Raw genomic sequence first — 20,317 nt, forward strand, 5'->3', positions numbered from 1 at the left:
CTAATAACTGTTAAACTGATTAACTAAAACTATTAAGAAAACTTATTTTCATTCACATGAATTGTAGGTGTAAATACAGATGAATAACAGAACATGTTAATCTAAGTAGAGCTATTTAAGGGTTTCATATTTACCTAGAACAGAACTTGCAAATATAGCAGTTACATTGGTTGTATTAGCAATGCCACCTAGTGGCAGTCAAATATAGACATATATAAGGAAAAAGTTATAGAAGATTGGTTCTTAACCTGCTGTGTCTTAGAGTCTTTGGAGAATCTAATATTATAGGTCCTTTTTGCCAGAAAGACGCATATTTTGCAAAGACACATAACAATATGTATAGAGTTTCAGGAATTAATAGACCTCTTGAAGCCCACTTGTTGACTATTACAATTAATGAAACAAACCACCTAACTCAGAGGCACAACTAACCTCCTTTGACCCTTGAGAAAAAAATCCATTCACTCTCCCTTCCCTAACTCTCTGGTTAGTGATCACTATTCCTACATAAACAGTATCTAACTTTTCCTTTGTAGCTAAATATATATTCTCTGAAAACTACTAGATTTTTACTGTTTTCAAATCAGTTTACAAAACCTGATGGTAGCCCAAACTAGTCATTTTCCCCTGCTGATTTTCATTAAACTTAATGTGAATCAAACAACTGTTTGTACTTCATGAGGACTTTCAAGGCATCTGAATTAAGTTATAACTTTTCAAGTATATCTAAAATATAAATGAAAATTGTTTATTGACAAACTTAAAAAATCAAGAGTTTTTCCATTTTATTTTACTATTTTTTGAAATTTTAAGTAGGCTCCATGCCCAATGTGAGGCTCAAACTTACCACTCTGAGATCAAGAGTTGCACGCTCTACCAAACTGAACAAGTCAGATGCCCAGAAACAATATTTCCATTTTAAAGACAGATATACATATCTAATATTCTAGGAAATACAGTAACCCTTTGATTTCATCATTTAGTTGTACAATGAATTATAAAGAACTAAGTCAAACTTCCAAAAGGGGTCACTTCGGTACTGAGAAGAACTTAATTGGGAAATTTTGCCTATTTCGGAAAAATTTTTCTATTTCATTTTTAAGCCATGACTTCAGTAAAGAGTACCGTGATAAAGAATGAATTAAATCTTCTCCTTTTGTTAAATTTTGTTTCTTTTGCATCTATCTTACTACAAATTATTATCAAAAGGATAGTTGAATTTCTGACCACACTACTCTCCTAACATAGTCATTCGTTTTCTTGACTGAGGAGTTATACGTTGCCTATGGGAAACGTGCCAGTTTCATTGGTACAAAAATGTCTGACATGAGAATGTTGATATCACATCCCGAAGTGAGAATAAAGCCTCATAAATGAAAGGAGGTATAATTAGGACTTTACAAACACAATCACATTTCATAGAAACAAAGTAAAAGGAGTGGTCATCTATAAGGATAAACTCTGTTGACCACCTGTCACCAAGAAAATGTTTTTAAAATAGGGGCACCCAGGTGGCTTAGTCGGTTGAGTACCCAACTCTTGATTTCAGCTCAGGTCATGATCCAGTGGTTCATGGGCTTGAGCCCCCATTGGGCTCCACATTGACAATGTGGAATCTGCCTGGGATTCTGTCTCCTACCTCTCTCTGCCCCTTCCCCACTCCCTCTCTCATTCTCTCTCTCAAAATAAATAAAAATAAACTTTAAAAAAATATATAGGGGCCCCTGGGTGGCTCAGTCTGTTGAGCATCCAACTCTTGGTTTTGGTTCAGGTCATGATCTCATGGTTCATGAATTCGAGCCTCACATCGGGCTCCACGTGGACAGTGCAAAGCCTGCTTGGGATTCTCCCTCTAGCCCGCGCCCCTGCCCTCCCATGCTCGCTCTCTGTCTCTCAAAAGAAATAATATTCAAAAAATATATATATATATAATACAAACAAATGATTAGAATAGCTTAAGTAGCACAGATGAAATTTTTATTTTTATTATTTATTATTTAATTTTCTTATAATTTTTAAATGTTTATTTAGTTTTGAGACAGAGTGTGGGGGGGGGCGTGGCGCAGAGGGAGAGGGAGACACAGAATCCAAAGCAGGCTCCAGGCTCTGAGCTGTCAGCACAGAGTCGGACGCAGGGCTCAAACTCACAAAATGTGAGATCATAACCTGAGCCAAAGTTGGGTTCTCAACCTACTGAGCCACCCAGGCACTCCACAGATCAAATTTTTAAACCTTTATTTGATTCTGCTTTCCTTCTGGTTTCCAGGCTATTTTTCTCTCTGGTCTATAATGCCAAAGTTTACAAGTGGATAGTCTTATTGATGAATTTTTTTCTTCTACATCTGCTATAATATTGGTTATTGACTACTAAGGGAAAAAAGACATATATAAACCCAACAACATGACATTTTGGAAAAGCCAAAACTTATAGAGACAGTGTTTACTAAGGGTTCAATGGTGAAGGGGAGATGGAAGGTAGGAATAAATAGGTGGAACACAGGCAATTTTTAGGGCAGTAAAACGATTCCATATGATATTGTAATGGGGGATACATAACACTATGTATTTGTCAAAACCCACAGAACTGTAAAATAAAAAGTGAACTCTAATGCAAAAAGGCTTCAGTTAATAATGTACCGATACTGGCTCCTCAGTCATAACAAGTATACCACATCAGAGTAAGATGTTGATGATAGGGAAACTATCATTATGTTGTACATCTGAAACTAATACAGTATTTTATATCAATTATATCTCAATAGGAAAAAAAACAACAAAAAACAGGGGAACCAGTGTATGTGTATAAAATGGTATGTAAAAACTTTATTCTTTTTTCTGCTCAATTTTTCTGCAACCCTAAAACTGATCCAAAACTAAAGCTAGAAAGAAAGAAAGGAAAAGGAAAAGGAAGAGGGAACGGAAAAGAAGGGAAAGGAAAGGGAAGGCAAGGAAAGGGAAGGGAGGAAAGAAAGAAAGAGAAAGAGAGAGAGAGAGAGAGAGAGAGAGAGAGAATTTTTTGTCCTTAACAGATTTCCCCTTTCTTTCTGTCCAACCATTTGCACCAACCAGCAACCCACCTAGATCAGGTGAAAATCTCATGTACCTTGCAATATAATTACAACATCCTTTTAAATTTCTCTTTTCAGATACTTATACTATGTACTCAATAAACAACTGAACACAAAACTGTTTTCTATTCAGTTAATGGTATCAACTCAAGTAAAAAACCAACAATTCTCTTTGGCTCCTTCCCCCATAATTAAACCTTAATATCTTAGTGATTATACTAATAAATTTCTGTAAGATTTGTCCTGTTTCATCCCAATGCTACTGCCACTCCAAACATTCTTCTGAAATATTTAAAATGTATGCTATCTTTTGTTTTCATTCTACGTGACTTTCCTCTGCAAATTCAATTTTGTAAATATCCCCTCCTCTCCACACTTCCCTGCTACCTCCATAGAAGCCTGTGTCTCTCAGAAGGGTTATCATAACTGCCCATTTTCTTTCTCTCCCATTTTCAGTCTATCTCCCACACTACAGCCAATATCATATATCCAAAATACAGATCTGGTTATTTTACTTGTATTTAATTTTAGCATATTTAAAGTAACTTTAAATGCTACTCACAAACAAAAATCAAATTTACTTAATGCTGAAGAAAGTGGCCTGATCCACTCTGGACTCCAGTTTATTATCATCAGTTATAATGCCACAAAAGTTTTATACAGCTCTTACGTATAATGCAACAATTTTAAATGTTCCCTGATTAAATCTTCATACTTGCTGAACTAATATATATAGTATTTACTGCAATGAAGGAGTATAATACCTTCCTTCAAATAGCTCTTGAAGAGTTTCTTCTACACTTGTGAAAAGTCTGACCAAATTCCATTAAATCTGCACTCTGATCCCATAGCAGAAGTAGCTAGTTAATTTATGGAAGCAAAGACTTGATTTTTCACTTAAATGAATTTTATAATAAATGATTATTTGTATGTTTCTAAAACCTTTACTGGATATCAATGGAACTAAAATAGTAATGTTTTCACACCAAGACATTTTATAAATATCACCTTATAAAGGTTTCTCATGGGTATGAAAAGAAACAGGAAACATATAACTAACTTCCTTGTTTCAAATTTCTTTACCCCAATTTATTATGCAATTTCTTAGTTTCATTGGAATCCCTTTTAAGATTCAGCAGAATCTGCTACCTAGGTTGCTTTTTAGATGTTTCTAAATTAATTTGGTGCTACAAATGAGTTCCTTAATCTGGTTTTCTCAAAGAATCTCAGAGGAAAGATTTAGAAAAGAACAGACTGGTAACCTATAACCTCTAATTCCTTCTTTCCCTCCGCCCCCCCAACCTGTAATATAGTATTACACGTCTTAAGAATGTATTTATTAAAGAAACACTGATATGGATTAGTTCTCTGAGATTTATGTCCCTGTCGGGATTAAACTGCAAGTAATCATGAAGAGAATTCTAAAATTCCAGATTTTAAACTCCCATAAGCTTGGAGAAGTTATGAATTATAGATTAATTCTTAAATCATTCTTCAGACCATTAATTCAGCAGCCTTCTGAACAATCATTCCTTAAAACTTACCACACCTGCTTCTGAAATGAATTCACTGAAGCATAAAGATTAGAAGTGTTTGCAGTGTTGAACTTTATTCAGCAATCAGCACTGCGACAACTTTTCACCTGTCTTTCCCCAATCAAGATCCAGCTGTTTTCAAATATGGAATTGTTCTCAATTCCTCAGCAAAAGGAAAAGAGTGAAACAAGAGAGGAAACCAGGGCACAAAATAACTTGATGAGCACTCACTCCTCAAGTCCATATTTACGTGACCTTGAGAACACCATTTAACTGCTGTGCCTTCGATGTCTTGCTCATCACCCCCTGGTCCTAGCTCTGCTATTACTTCAGTACATGTGTTAATGTTTAAAGGAAAACCTATCTTTTTATCTCTCCATTTTCAACTAAGTAAAATAATATTTTTTAGGAGGGGTACATTTTATATTTGATTTAAAAGGATTTAAGAAAGCTTTTAGTTCTACATGTGTTACACTTCATTAACTACATTCAGTAAGAATACCAGAATGACTATCCAGCTGGGTGCATGTGGTACTTGAGAACATGAGGGAAGACACCATTTCTCATTTGCTGATTAACAGAGAAAGCAAACTGTTCAAATTAATGCTAAGCCTTATATGAAATTTTGTACATTTAAAGAACTCCAGCTATTAAAACGGTTGCATAAGCAAAAGAACCATTATTCCAAAACCTGGAAGGATCATTTCCTGGCTGAATTAATTAAATGAACAATCTCATCTGCTGAAGGGTTTTCCCCTCTTCTCTTTCTAAATCCTCAACCCAGAAGGCAAATCAAAACAGAATTCTAAATCAGCCTTAAAAACACTGATGTGAGGATTAAAGTGCTTCTAAAATGCAAAGGTAAATAAAAATATTAGAATTTTAATTCCTGAAGTAAAAGCACCAATTAAAACATCTCTTTCAATCTTGCTTATTAAAAGTTATACTTACCAGATAAAGGAGGAAGGTGTGCAGACCTGTTCCAAGCCCAACAGAAGACAAAATTCCTAAGCCTATCCAGTAGGCATACAAGAGAAACTGTTTTTCTATACGTTGCACATACTGAAAAACAAAAGGGATGTGGAGGAAAAAAAAGACTTGTTAAACAAAAACATACTACTTATCACCTACAATCAAAATAAAACAAACCAAATAAAGTAAGTTTCTAATAGGAAGAAAGCATTAAGAGTAAGAATTCCTTGGGGCGCCTGGGTGGCTCAGTCAGTTGAGCGTCCGATTTCGGCTCGGGTTATGATCGCACAGTTCATGGGTTTGAGCCCCAAGTCAGGCTCTGTGTTGTCAGTTAGCTCAGAGCCTGGAGCCTGCTTCAGATTCTGTATCTCCCTCTCTCTCTGACCCTCCCCTGCTCATGCTGTCTCTCTCTCTCTCTCTCTCTCTGTCAGAAATAAATAAAAACATCTAAAAAATAAAAAAAAAAAGAGTAAGAATTCCTTGAAGAGGCCTAATTCCTCATAAATGTGACAGCAAAAAAACAAAAATATTCATCTAATTAGAATACAGATCTTGTTTTTAGACCTTTAAAGTCTTACTATCGTGAATGACATTCATAGGAAAAATGCAAATTACTAATAATACAACTTAACTATGAGAATGAAAGTTTTAAAAGTATTTAAAAGTTAAAAAAAACTTTAAGAAAGCATCATAATAAACAGTGGTGAGAGTGGGGCAGTTGCTTATGTATTGTGAATGGAATATATTCTTCTTTATCAAAGTAAAAAAACGGAATACAATTATTTGTGTATACTTAAGACCAAGATGCTTTTCACACAAGAGCAAACTAAAGTCCACTGAGCTATGGACTTGTTGGAAATATTCCAGATATTAGATTCTAGACTCTCACATTGGCGAGTAAATTCATCAAACTAGTTCCTCATAAGCTCTTAATGGCATACATATAATATTTCTTCAAAATACTTAAAATAAATGCATTTAAAATTGTAAAAACTTCTCTGAAATTAGAAGTTAATTGTTTTAAAATGTAAAACAATACCACTTTAGAACCATTTCCTATTAGAATACATTAATGTTTTGATATTTTTAATAAAAGTTTTGACTAAACGCCATTAGGAAAGTTACATTTGAATCCTTGAAAATAGAAAGAAATGATATATGCCAAATAGAAATGCTCAACAGCCATGAACTGTCACAATAATATTTTTAATATTTGGTCTCTTAAGACATTAAGATATCATTTGTGAGATAAATATAAAAAGCAAAACCAAATCTAAAAATGTGGAGGGTAGAAATTTTATCAAACCCACAATGTCCCATTTTGAAACTGTTTGGAATTAGGGAGGATACAAGAATAGAAACAAAATGAGTGCCTGGGTGGCTGAGTCGGTTAAGTGACTGACGCCTGATTTGGGCTCAGGTCATGATCTCACAGTTGTGAGGTTGAGCCCTGGGCTGGGGGCTCTGTGCTGGCAGTACAAAGCCTGCTTGGGATTCTCTCTTTCCCTCTCTCTCTGTCCCGCCCCAGCTCCTGCTCTTTCTCTCTCTCAAAATAAACATTAAAAAAAAAAAGGAGGCGGGGGAAAGAAAGAGTTGCTGAACCTCTTACCTGTTGATGTGCTCCTTCAACATAATACGTAGCTATAAGTACAGCAAGCAGCAGTAAAAAAGATACCACAATGCTTTGACGATGCCATAATCTTAAAAACAAATTAAAAACAAAAAGAAATAAAATATCTCACAGTCTCATTTTTAGGAGTTAGCACTCCCAAAACAATTTCTTGTTGAAGCACTTAGGTTATTTAGCATAGCTGTAGAATCAGTTCTTTTGGGCTAAATTCTTTTGTCCTTAACTATGATGGTCTCTTAGGGTACAGAAGGAAGTCAAGAGAAGATACACAGGTATAGAACACCCAGTTTCTTATCATAAACCCTACTGTGGCTTTTCTCTTATCCAAAACACTGATCTAATACAATGAAATATATATATATAACGAAAAGAGCACTGGTCTTCAAGTTAGAGGACCTGGATCAGAGTCCCTAAGTATTGCACTTTGATTAAGATGTTTAACCAATCTGATTCTGTGTCTTGTTTTTAAAATCATAATACAGTTGGGGTGCCTGGGTGGCTCAGTTGGCTAAGCATCAGACTCTTGGTTTCAGCTCAGGTCATAATCTCATTGTTTGTGGGATCGAGCCCTGCGTCAGACTCCTTGCTGTCAGTGCAGAGCCTGACTTGGATTCTCTCTCCCTGTCTCTCTGCCCTTCTCCTCACTCTCTCTTTCAAAATAAATAAATATTTAAAATTAAATTAAATTAAATTAAAAAAATAAAAATACAGTTGACCCTTGTACAATATGGGTCTGAACAGTACAGGGACTACATGTGAATTTTTTGCAGTACAGTATTGTAAATGTACTTTCTCTTCCTTATGATTTTCTTAATAACATTTTCTTCTCCCTAGCTTAGTATATTTTAAGAATATTCGTATATTGGGGCGCCTGGGTGGCTTAGTCGGTTACGCGTCCGACTTTCGCTTAGGTCATGGTCTCGTGGTTCGTGGGTTCGAGCCCCGCGTCGGNAATATTAGTATACAATATATATAACATACAAAGGCTTCTGGTCAAAGTAGGCTATTACTGGGGTGCCTGGATGGTTTGGCAGAGCATCTGACTTTCAGCTCAGGTCATGATCTCACAGATCATGGGTTCGAGCCCTCTATCGGCTTCTGCGCTAACAGCAAAGAGCCTGCTTTGGATTCTGTCTCCCTTTCTCTCTACCCCTCCCCTCCCTCAAAAATAAACATTAAAATTTTTCTTAAAGTAGGCTATTACTAGTTAAGTTTTCAAGGAGTCAAAAGTTACACACAGATTTTCAACTGTGTGGGGGTTGGCACCCCTAATCCCCGTGTCACTCAAGGGTCAACTGTAATCATATACTTGTTTTACTGGTTTCACAGAGTTGCTTTAAGGGTCAAATGAACTAAAAAATATAAGAAAATGTTTAATAAGCTGTATGTACAATAAAAATGTAAGATACTATTAAAGATAATAACTTGGGGCGCACTCGGCTGGCTCTGTCAGTGAACATGTGACTCTTGATGTCAGAATTGTGAGTTTGAGCCCCAGGTTGGATGCAGAGTTTACTTACGTTTAAAAAAAAAAAGCATCCAAATTGGCATGGAGGAAGTCAAACTTTTGAAAACTCTTCACAGACAACATGATACTTACTCTACCTGGTAAACCCAAAAAATTCCACCAAAAAACTGCTAGAACTGATCTATGAATATAGCAAAGTCGCAGGATATAAAATCAATGCACAGAAATTGCATTTCTATACACCAATAATAAAGCAGCAGAAAGAGAAATCAAGGAATCAATCCCGTTTACAACTGCACCAGAACCCATAAAATACCTAGGAATAAACCTAACCAAAGAGGTGAAAAATCTATACACTGAAAACTATTGAAAGCTTATGAAAGAAATTGAAGAAGACACAAAAAATTGGAAAAATATTCCATGCTCATGGATTGGAAGAAGAAATATTGTTAAAATGTTGACAGTACCCAAAGCAATCTACATATTCAATGCAATCCCTATCAAAACAACCCCAGCATTTTTCACAGGGCTAGAGTAAACAATCCTAAAATTTGTATGGAACCAAAAGACCTCGAATAGTAGCCAAAGCAATCCTGAAAAAGAAAACCAAAACTGGAGGCATCACAATTCCAGACTTTAAAACTGTAATCATCAAGACACTATGGAACTGGCTCAAAAACAGACACTTAGATCAATGGACAGAACAGAGAGCCCAGAAATGGACCCACAAATGTATGGCCAGTTAATTTTTGACATCTTTGACAAAACAGAAAAGAATATCTTATGGAATAAAGACAGTCTCTTCAGCAAATAGTGTTGGGAAAACTGGACAGAGACATGCAGAGGAATGAACTTGGACCACTTTCTTTCACCATACACAAAAACAAACTCAAAATGGATGAAAGACCTAAATGTAAGACAGGAAGCCATCAAAATCTAAAGGACAAAGCAGGCCAAAACCTCTTTGACCTTGGCCACAGCAACTTCTTACTCAACATGTCTCTGGACGTAAGGGAAACAAAAGCAAAAATGAACTACTGAGACCTCATCAAGATAAAAAGCTTCTGCACGGCAAAGGAAACAATCAGCAAAACTAAAAGGCAACCAACGGAATGGAGAAGATATTTGCAAATGACATATCAGATACAGGGTCAGTATATAAAAATCTATAAAGAACTTAACAAACTCAACACCAAAGAACAAATAATTCAGTGAAGAAATGGGCAAAAGACATGAATAGATACTTCTCCAAAGACATCCAGATGGTTAACAAGACACATGAAAAAATGCTCAACATCACTCATTATCAGGGAAATACAAATCAAAACTACAATGAGATACTACCTAACACCAGTCAGAATAGCTAAAAGTAACAACTCAGGCAATGACAGATGTTGGCAAGGATGTGGAGAAAGAGGAACACTTTTACACTGCTGGTAGGAATACAAACTGGTGCAGCAACTCTGGAAAATAGTATGGAGGGTCCTCAAAAAATTGAAAATAGAACTACCTTACAACCCAGCAATTGCACCACCCGGTATGCATCCAAAAGATACAGGTGTGCTGTTTTGAAGGGGCACAGGCACCCCATGCAGCACTATTGACAATAGTCAAAGTATGGAAAGAGCCCATATGTCCATCAACAGAGGAATGGATACAGAAGACGTGGTGTGTGTGTGTGTGTGTGTGTGCATGTGTGTGTGTATAAAATGGAGTATAACTTGGCAATCAAAGTCCTGAAATCTTACCATTTGCAACTCTGTGGATGGAATTAGAGTGTGTTATGCTAAGCAAAATTAGTCAGAGAAAGGCAAATATCTTATGACTTCACTCATATGTGGAATTTAAGATACAAAACAGATGAACATAAGGGAAAGGAAGCAAAAATAATATAAAAACGGGGGGGGGAGGACAAAAACATAAGAGACTCTTAAATATGGAGAACAAACGGGTTGCTAGAGGGGTTGTGGATGGGGAGATGCGCTAAATAGGTAAGGGGCATTAAGGAAAACACTTGTTGGGATGAGCACTGGGTGTTATATGCAGGGGATGAATCACTGGATTCTACTCCTGAAATCATTATTGCATTATATGCTAACTTACATGGATATAAATTAAAAAATAATAATAATTAAAAAAAAAAAAGATGGGGCACTTGGGTGGCTCAGTCAGTTGAGCATCCAACTTTTGGTTTTGGCTCAGGTCATGATCCCAGGTTCATGGGATCAAGCCCCACGTTGGGCTCCACACTGAGCACGGAGCCTGCTTGGGAATCTCTCTCTCTCCCTCTGCCCCTCTCCCCAACTTGCATTCGTGCTCTCTCTCTCTCTCAAAAAAAAGAAAAAGATAATAATTTGGAAACCAAGCTCAAAATGATAAGGCATGTAAAATTTCAACTTGCTCTTTATGGTATCTGAAACAGGGCTGATAAGTACTAGATTTAAAGATACAACACATTTCCAGGGCAGAGTCCTCTTTCACCGGCTGAAACTTGTCAGTAAAAGTGCCATGTATCCTGAACTCTGTCCTACTAAAGATTCAGTATATCTGATGTATACAGGCCCAAGTTCTCTTAAAGGTAAAGCCAGTAGAAAAAAAAATCTTGTTTCCTATGTTCTTTGTGTAAAAGATTCAACATGAGACAGAACTGCAATAACCTAATGAGCAAACAGCAGTCTGTTCCCCTAATCTATTTTTCTTTAAACTATAGAAAGGAAAAGAAATATGTTTCTAAAACATTCTAAATTTAACTAATTCATCTGGAAAGAGCAGGAGGTAGAGAGTGGGAGGTTGTGAAAGATTTCTAAAATTAGTAAATAAAATTTATTTAAAAGGTAATGGAAGACTCTTTACTTTGAGGTCCATTCCTTCAAGATTACTAGGATTTCCAGAGAAAAATACTGCAAGGTAATGAGTGGCTGTCTCCATAGGACAATATTCTGCCTTTCTTCCCGATCCCTCCTCTTCTTTTCATTCATTGAAGGGTCTGAAAAACATTAGTGCAGAAGTTAAGAGAATGTTCTTTTCCCAATCACTTTCAAAATTCATCTGCTTTCCCGTACCACATTCGAAGGATTGCATATAAACCTCAAAGAACAAGCAATGTGCTTCACATTATGATATGTCTGGGTTAGGTGATTCTGCTCTGCTCTGGGGACTATTTTGGCAATTACTGTCACGATATAAGTTTCTTTTCTTGTACACTACCAGGATACTAAGCACACCTTCTATGAGGGGTGATTTAGTATCATATCACAGAGCAAAGTGGCTTAGAGCTCAAAGTGGGAAGGCAAACTACTAACTTGCCCAGTGTCTCATGGCTTGTAGTGTTCCAAATCCTGACTACAAGTCATGAGACACTGGGCAAGTTAGTGAATCTTTCTATGTCTCAGTTTTCTTTTCTCTGAAACGAAGATGAAAACTGTACTTACTTCTTTAGGGTCATTGCAAAGATTAAATGGGTTAATATATGTAAAGCTCTCAGAAGAGTCTGACACTTAGTAAGTATACAAAGTTATTATCCAAATTACAAATGCCTATACCCTACAACTCAATAATCCCATTTCTAAGAATGATTAGGCATGGGTGAAATGTCTTTGGTACAAATTTATTCAATGTAGTGTTACTTGTCTTAGTAAAAGATTATAAACAACCTAAATGTTAACAGAAGATAGAGGAGTGGTTAAAGTATGTACACTCATTCAGTGGAATACTAAACAGCCATTAATGAAGACTACAGTTATAGCACAGGCTCCAGAAAATATAAAGTTAAAAAAATCCACAATACAGGATAGCGTGTCATACTGACATTAATTTTAAATTCCAAGGGGTTAGGCAGCAAGGGAAGAATATATAAATGCACATGCTTATTGAAAGAAAGGAAAGAAAAATATAACATCCAAAAGCTACTAATGTGAAGAGACTGACATATGCATGCCTATCTCTAAATCCTAAAACTCTTGGTGCAGTGATGTAAAATTCATCAATAATCAGAGTAACTCGAAAGTCAGATAAGTGCTGCAAAATGTGCTCTGCAAGGCAATGTAGTGATCAAAACAAACAGAAACTACGATTTCAGATAGCTTGCACTTCCTCCAATATAAAAGAGAATCTCTATAATATAATATTACCATGTTGTAATATTATTTGCAATATGTTTGAGAAGTCAAACAATTAGAAGTCAAAAAGAAAACCATTATAATTAATAGAAGTGGAAAAGCTTTCATTTCCTTTAAACACAATAAAGGAAACTTCCTACTTTAACCATCTATATAAATACAAGCTATAGTTTTCAGGACTTTTGGGGGCCTTTTTTCGGTGTGTGTGTGTGAATGTTTAAGTAAGTGTCAAATACAATGAAATTTACCACAAATTCCAAATTGGGTTAAAATATAAATTTATTTGTTGCAAATGAAAACTTTAAAATAAACCCACAGTAATCACATTCTGATTTTTTAAATAATTGTACATTTAGGATTAGTGTAATAAATAAATTTACAATCTACTTCTAAAGTTACAAAATAGCATGATAAAACTGGGCACCAAATAAAGCCAAATAAATACTTAACCACAGCAAAGGATTAACAAATAATAACCTTGTACCCAGAACACTACTGATGCAACTGTGGATAGGGTGCTTCTGCTATCACTATGAAAATGCAGCATATAGGCCCTGACCCATGAATTTCATTTACTATGAGGAATAAACAAAAGATAATTACAGTAGTTCCCCCCCCCCCCCCTTCTCTGTAGGGGACATGTTCTAAGATGCCCAGTGGATGCCTGAAACCACAGACAGTACTGAATTCTATATATGTTTTTTCCTATATCCACATAGCTATGCAAAGTTTAATTTATAAATTAGACACAGTAAGACTGATAGCAGTAACTAATAATAAAACAACCATAAAATATATTTTAATAAAAGTTCTAAGAATATAACTCTCTCTGAAAATATCTTATTGTACTGTCCTTCTTCTTGAGATGATAAGAGATAAGAAAATAATTATGTGATAAGCTGAAGTGACATGAATGGTGTAGGCATTGTGATATGGCATCAGGCTATGACTGATGTTCTAGATCATTCTGTTTCTGCACTGTAGTTGGCCATGGGGAACTGCAACCATGGATAAAGAAAACACAGACAAGAGGCAGGGGGCACTTCTGTAATCTTATATAAAATATACAAGAATCTAATGTATCTTATCACATATTAACAAAAGACAGTAAATATTAAATATATTTCTATTTTACTCCAATAAAAAGGATATCATTTAAACATTTAAATGATACATTTAAACCTGTAGATCTTCTCCCTCCAAACCACCATAATTTATTTACCTGTGAAGTTTCCATTATATTGTTCCTTGTTCATTGCTACACGTCTCTGGTCACAATTTTTTCCATTCTCTGCCATTTCATAGATCAATAACTCTTGAGGAGCTAATAAAGCAAAATAAAATCCAATGACATGTTAAATACTTCTGCTTTGCATTTATGACTGGATAAAACTGAGAAACAACATAGTAGTAATATTCTGCATGCTGTCTGAATAATGTGTTTATTCTTTCATCTTCTCTTTTATAATCAAGATTTGAATAATTTTGTATAGAAATTCCTACAAGTAGTAAAAATATAAAAGCCATGTAGTTGTAAACCTTTTCCAGACTTTCCAGTGATCTTTCAGATTAAAATTTGGAGGTAATTTGTCCACTGCAGAATATAAAATACTGGCATCTTCAAATACTGATAAGGCAAAGTCTTTCTCATTCATAATTAGTATCATATATACTCTCTACTCAAATTTACCAATCTTTCAGTTCTTTTAGCATTATTAAAAAAAATGAATTATACTATCAAACATGTCAAAAATGTTGATATAGATCAAAGACCAATTTTATTTAGGAAAAAAAATGCTACTGAAAAAGATAATATGCCCTCCCCCAAATCCTAAATGTTTAAGATATGTTAAAAGTACTCTTTATGTCATGCTTCATATTACACATGTAGGTATAAATTTTTACTTTAAGTAAAAACATCAGATTGCCTATAACTGTTATCATTCTTTCAGGCATCAGTAATGCAAATCTTTCAACTCAAGAAGCACAGTACTTCAATCAAGTCTGCAATGCAGAGTCCTTAATACCTTCTGCATGCACCAGCAAAACTGCTAGCCCTATAGTCAGCTGATTAGAATATGGTATGGTCATGGATTCTATCTTCCTATAGTTTGTGAGTTGGAACTATTTTTTTTCTTTTAAGATTTTAAGTAATCTCTATACCAAATGTGGGACTCGAACTTACAACCTTGAGATCAAGAGTCACACTCTCCACCCACTCCAGCCAGACACCCCCTTGACTAAAATTCTAACTATAATTACTGCTCTCCAAATTTATGCTTCATAATGGAAAGTAAGTGAAATACTATATATATAAAAAGACTGGGAGCGCCTGGGTGGCTGATTCAGTTAAGTGTCTGACTTGATTTTGGCTGAGGTCGTGATCTCACGGTTCTTGAGTTTGAGCCCCTGCTTGGGAATCTCTCTCTCTCTCCTTCTCTCTCTGCCCCTCCTCTGCTCTGTATCTCTCTCTCTCTCAAAATACACACACACACACACATACACACACACACACACACACACACACAGGCTGAGCAAAGAGCATATATTCATCATATCAATAGAAGGTGTTTCTTTTAGACACAATCCATTTGTGGATATCTTTATTTTCTTGCCATCATTTCTCAATAAACAAACATATTAAGAAATAAAGTACAGGATTCCATTAGCACAGATAGATAACCTGGAATAGATGATTATAAGATTTAAAGTTTGAAAATCTTGGGGCACCTGGGTGGTTCAGTCGGTTAAGCATCTAACTCCGGCTCAGGTCATGATCTCATGGTTTATAAGTTTGAGCACTGTGTCAGGCTTTGTGCTGACATTTCAGAGTCTGGAGCCTGCTTTGGATTCTATCTCCTCCTCTTTCTTAAAAATTAATAAACATTAAAAAAATAAAAATAAGACAAATAAAGTTTGAAAATGTGGATTTGCATCCCAGATTTGCCACTAATCAGTGGTATGATCTTAAGCAGGTCTGATTTTTCTAGATCTCGATTTTCTTTTTTGTTTGTTTAGTGTTCTTGGTTTTAGAGTTTATTTCAGTCATCTCTACACCCAACATGGGGCTCAAACTTAAAATATCAAGAGTCACGTGCTCTACTAACTGAGCCAGCTAGGCGCCCCTAGATCTTGATTTTATGATCTACAAAACGAGAACAAAAATTCTCACTGTGACAGGATTGCTAAGGATGAAAGAGAGAGAGAGAGAGTGTGTGTGAGTGTGTGTGTGTGTGTGTGTGTGTGTGTATGTGTATTTGGGCATGCACACCTGTGTATAACCACATAAAAGGATAGGAGGTATATGAGCCAGTAAACTTGCCTATACTATAGAAACTACATACCTCACTGCCACCATTTAAGTGATGTCAGTGTCTTTCATTTAGTGCTCGTTTAAGAAATTCTGGGGTGTGTACCAGGCTCTGGAGACATAAATATGAATAAGACAAGGTCTTTGTCCTCCAGAGGGTATTTTCTTTCTTTCTTATTTTTTAAACTTAAAAAAAATTTATATAGTTATTTTGCAGGGGAGTGGCAGAAAGAGAGAGAATCCCAAGCAGGCTCCACACCGCCAGCACAGAGCCTGACACAGGACTAAGTCCCACAAACTGTGAGATCATGACCCGAGCCGAAACCAAGAGTGGGATGCTCAATCAGCTGAGCCATCCAGGCGCTCCGAGGGTCCTTTCTTCTGGTAGGGAAGCCAAATGAGCACAGGATTTCACTTAAAATGAAACAGATATACAGTATCCAATTTGGTGACAAGAAAACAGGAGTTTTAGCGTCTAACAGAACTGGATTGAAGCTCAAACTTCACAAGTTTGATATTCCATGAACTTGGACAAATTTATAAATCTCTCTAAACATCAGTTTCTTTAACCTATAAAACAGAAATAACATGACACATATCAAAGGTTTACTGTGAGGATTAAACAAGGTAATGTATATCAAATAAGAATACATTGTCTTACCTTTTATATGAATTCAATATATACTAGCTATAATGATAAAGAGAAAGAAAGTACAGGGGAAAGAAAGTACATGGGAGCTCAGAGGACAATACATTCAGAGAAGTTTATAAAATCTGGAAATTTGATTCTGTGAACTTAAGTCATACTTATGTGAAGATGTTTTTGAAAAACAATATAGCTCAAGCAATTAAAAAAAATGAAGTTATTTTGTGAAATTCTCTAAGACTAGATAGGTTCACAAAATGTTAAGTCTATTTCCACAAATCATGCTTTCTGAGCTTTATTAATAAAATTAACTGAGGATGTTTGAAATGGACCATACAATAAAGGAGTTTTGGATTTTCTTACTTCTAATCATTTAACTACAAGCCATACTTAAGTTCTATAAATACTTAAAAGCGGGTATGTTCATATTCAGCCAAATGCTGTGGGCAATTCATTTCAGAGATGAACAGCCATTTACCTATATCACAATAAATAAAATGTAATTAATTTGAAACAAAAAGATGAACAAGTCACAAAAGGGCATGTACATTATGAAGAAAAGATTCTAAAACTTGTCCTCTAGCAAAACAATGTGATAACTGAGCTCATTTCCCTAGGTTTACTCTTTCCTATAGTAATCATCTTTAAGAGATAAAAAAAAAGTTTTATCCAAAACAACTTGAGTCCATTTGAGTGCTTATGTATAATAATGGTATTATGCAATTATTTGAAGATGTTTTTAGAGATATTGCAACAGGAATTTTCATTTGAGCAAATAATGTGTTCTTACACAATACACTCTAAAAGAAAACAGCTTACTGACATTTCCTACTCAAAAAATTCTCTAGAAAACAAAATAGTCTGGAATTTTGTTTTGTAAGAAATAACCAAGGGAACTAAGTTATTTTCTTTTCATCAGTCTACTTCTTACAAAAAAATAAGTTCACAGTTTTAAAAACAACTTTTAAAAAACTTTTGCCATTTCCCAAAGACCTATAAAGCAAAACATGTAAAAAAACAAACAAAAACAAAAAACAAAAAAAAATCTGTGTTCTAAATAGCTAAGTTTATAAAAGCATCAAAACTTTTTTGCATTTTAACCTTTTTTGAAAATATTTTACACTATTGTCATTTTTTTTATTAAAAATTTTTTTCATTATTTATTTTTGAGAGAGAGAGAGAGACAGTGTGAACAGGGGAGGGTCAGAAAGAGAAAGAGACACAGAATCCAAAACAGGCTCCAGGCTCTGAGCTAGCAGTCAGCACAGAGCCCAACGCAGGGCTCAAACCCATGAACCATGAGATCATGACCTGAGCCAAAGTTGGACACTCAACCGACTGAGCCACCCAGGTGCCCCTACACTATTGTCTTTTAAAACTCTCCTGAAAACACCCTCAATTCTTTTGTCCCCATCTTCCTCAGTCACATATATACTTTGTAAAACTGCAATGTCCCTGGAACAACCTGCATCTTTACGGTCTGTCCGACCAGGTGACCAAAACAAGAAAAATCACCCAACTGCACAGCTACAATAAAGTAGGTTTATTTATTGAAGAAATCTCTCCACCCAACGTGGGGTTGAACTCACAACCCCAAAAACATGAGTTACATGCTCTTCCAACTGAGCCAGCTACAAGCCCTACACAGCTACCTTAAATTCACCTATCTAGTCAACAGATATTTATCAAGTACCCATTTTGTGAGTTATTATTTGAGATGCCAAATCTCAAACCTCCAAACTGATGTTCATTCCTACTATTGAACTTTTTCTCATCCTCACAATTATTTCATTCCTTGTTCACTCTGCCCAACTTTTTTCCTTTCTTAGTCTCAGGCACCGACTTTCATTTTTTTTAAACCAAGAAAGCAGAGGGGGAATTCCCAACTTTTCTACCATAAACCTACTAAATTTCTGACACCTTCCACCACGCTAGCATTCCGTCTCTCTTTACAACTAGAGCAATATCTTCTACCAGGAAAGGTTATCACATCAATATACATTCTGTATATCATTCCCACTCATCCTCGCAGGTCCTTTGTTCCTTCAGTTATCTCTCTCTGTGTCATCAACATTTCTCCCTTATTGGATCATTCTTATCTGCAAATAGACACTCTCCAGCATTACCCATTTCTCAGTCTTTCGTACGGATTTCTCAAAAGACTTGCCTACATAAACACAGTCTCTTCTTCCTTCCTCATCAACAAATCTGTTCAATTCATTGAAATAGGACTTCTGTCCTGACACATCAAAGTACGTTTCTTGGGGCACTGGGTGGCTCAGTCAGGTAAGCATCCAACTTTGGCTCAGGTCATGATTTTGCAGTTCATGGGTTAGAGCCCCACACTGAGTTCTGTGCTGACAGCTCAAAGCCTGGAGCCTGCTTCTCTCTCTGCCCCTTCTCTGCTCTCTCTCTCTCTTTCTCTTTAAAAAAAAAAAAAAGGAATGAACATTAAAAAAATTTTCTTTTGTCAAGGTCACCCATGGCCTCCATGTTACCAAATCCAGTGGACACATCTTTTATCTTCACTGAATATAGGTAACTACTACTTTTCTTAAAATACTCTCTCCTATTTTTCTACTTATTTGCCTGCCTACTCTGTTGACAGGTCTTCCTGACCTACTTCCTGGAGTTCTCCAAAGCCTGACCCTAGGCTCCTTTTTGTGTTTTCTCTGTAGCCTTTCCTTAATGATGTCATCTATCCATGCAGCCTTACATACCCTCTACAGTTCTCTATAACAAAGTTGAATGATGTTCCATATGACAATGGTTTATGAATATTCAGTAAAAATAATTACAACCATAGAAGAGATCTTAGGAGAGCATTCAACCTATCCTACTCCTCCAATTCACAGATAGAGAAAGTGAATCTCAAAGGTAAAGTGACTTGTACATCACAGAACAAGTCAGTGACAAACCTAGAGGTGGGAACTAGATATGAGGTGGTCTCAATAATACCAGGGAGTACACTGACCTATGGTAAGACACCTCCAAATACTAAAACTACTAAAACTAAATTTTTCTGAGAATTTTTAAAGAGACAAACTCAATCTATGGAAGGAAATGAGATATTCCAAGAGCTGGTCCATAAATGTGACTTGAGAGTTGAAAGCTCGGGGGACCTGGGTGGCTCAGTCAGTTAAGCATCTGACTCTTGATTTCAGCTCAGGTCATGATCTCAAAGTTTGTGAGTTCGAGCCCTGCATCAGGCTCTGCACTAATAGTGTGGAGCCTGCTTGGGATTCTCTCTCTCCCTCTCTCTGTTCCTCCCCCACTCACGCGCACAAGTACACTCTCTCTTTCAAATATAAATATACTATATAAAAAAGGGGAGGGCACCTGGGTGGCTCAGTCAGTTAGACATCCAACTTTGGCTCAGGTCATGATCTCATGGTTTCTGAGTTCAAGCCCCACGTCCAGCTCTGTGCTGAGAGCTTGGAGCATGGAGCTTGCTTCGGATTCTGTGTCTCATTCTCTCTTGCCCCTCCCCGACTTGTGCTCAATCTCTCAAAAATAAATACATGTAATTTAAAAATTAAAAAAAAAAAAAAAGAGCTGAAGGCTCAACTC

The 20,317-nt window shown here is 36.0% G+C and overlaps 1 protein-coding gene across 1 annotated transcript in view; it reads right to left on the reverse strand.

Annotated features, from left to right (window-relative positions):
- VMP1 (vacuole membrane protein 1) overlaps positions 1-20,317 on the reverse strand; it is a 130,388-nt gene that overhangs the window by 91,460 nt on the left and 18,611 nt on the right. Inside the window, exons 2-5 of the mRNA XM_077745627.1 lie at positions 14,014-14,115; positions 11,527-11,659; positions 7,185-7,275; positions 5,555-5,665 (exon numbers count right to left, since the gene is read on the reverse strand). Coding sequence (XP_077601753.1) covers positions 5,555-5,665; positions 7,185-7,275; positions 11,527-11,659; positions 14,014-14,089 — 411 coding nt within the window. The 5' untranslated portion in view covers positions 14,090-14,115. The remainder of the gene's footprint in view (positions 1-5,554; positions 5,666-7,184; positions 7,276-11,526; positions 11,660-14,013; positions 14,116-20,317) is intronic.

This window comes from Crocuta crocuta, unplaced genomic scaffold, assembly GCF_008692635.1.
Source record: "Crocuta crocuta isolate KB4526 unplaced genomic scaffold, BGI_CrCroc_1.0 scaffold333, whole genome shotgun sequence".
NCBI classification, from domain to species: Eukaryota; Metazoa; Chordata; class Mammalia; order Carnivora; family Hyaenidae; genus Crocuta; species Crocuta crocuta.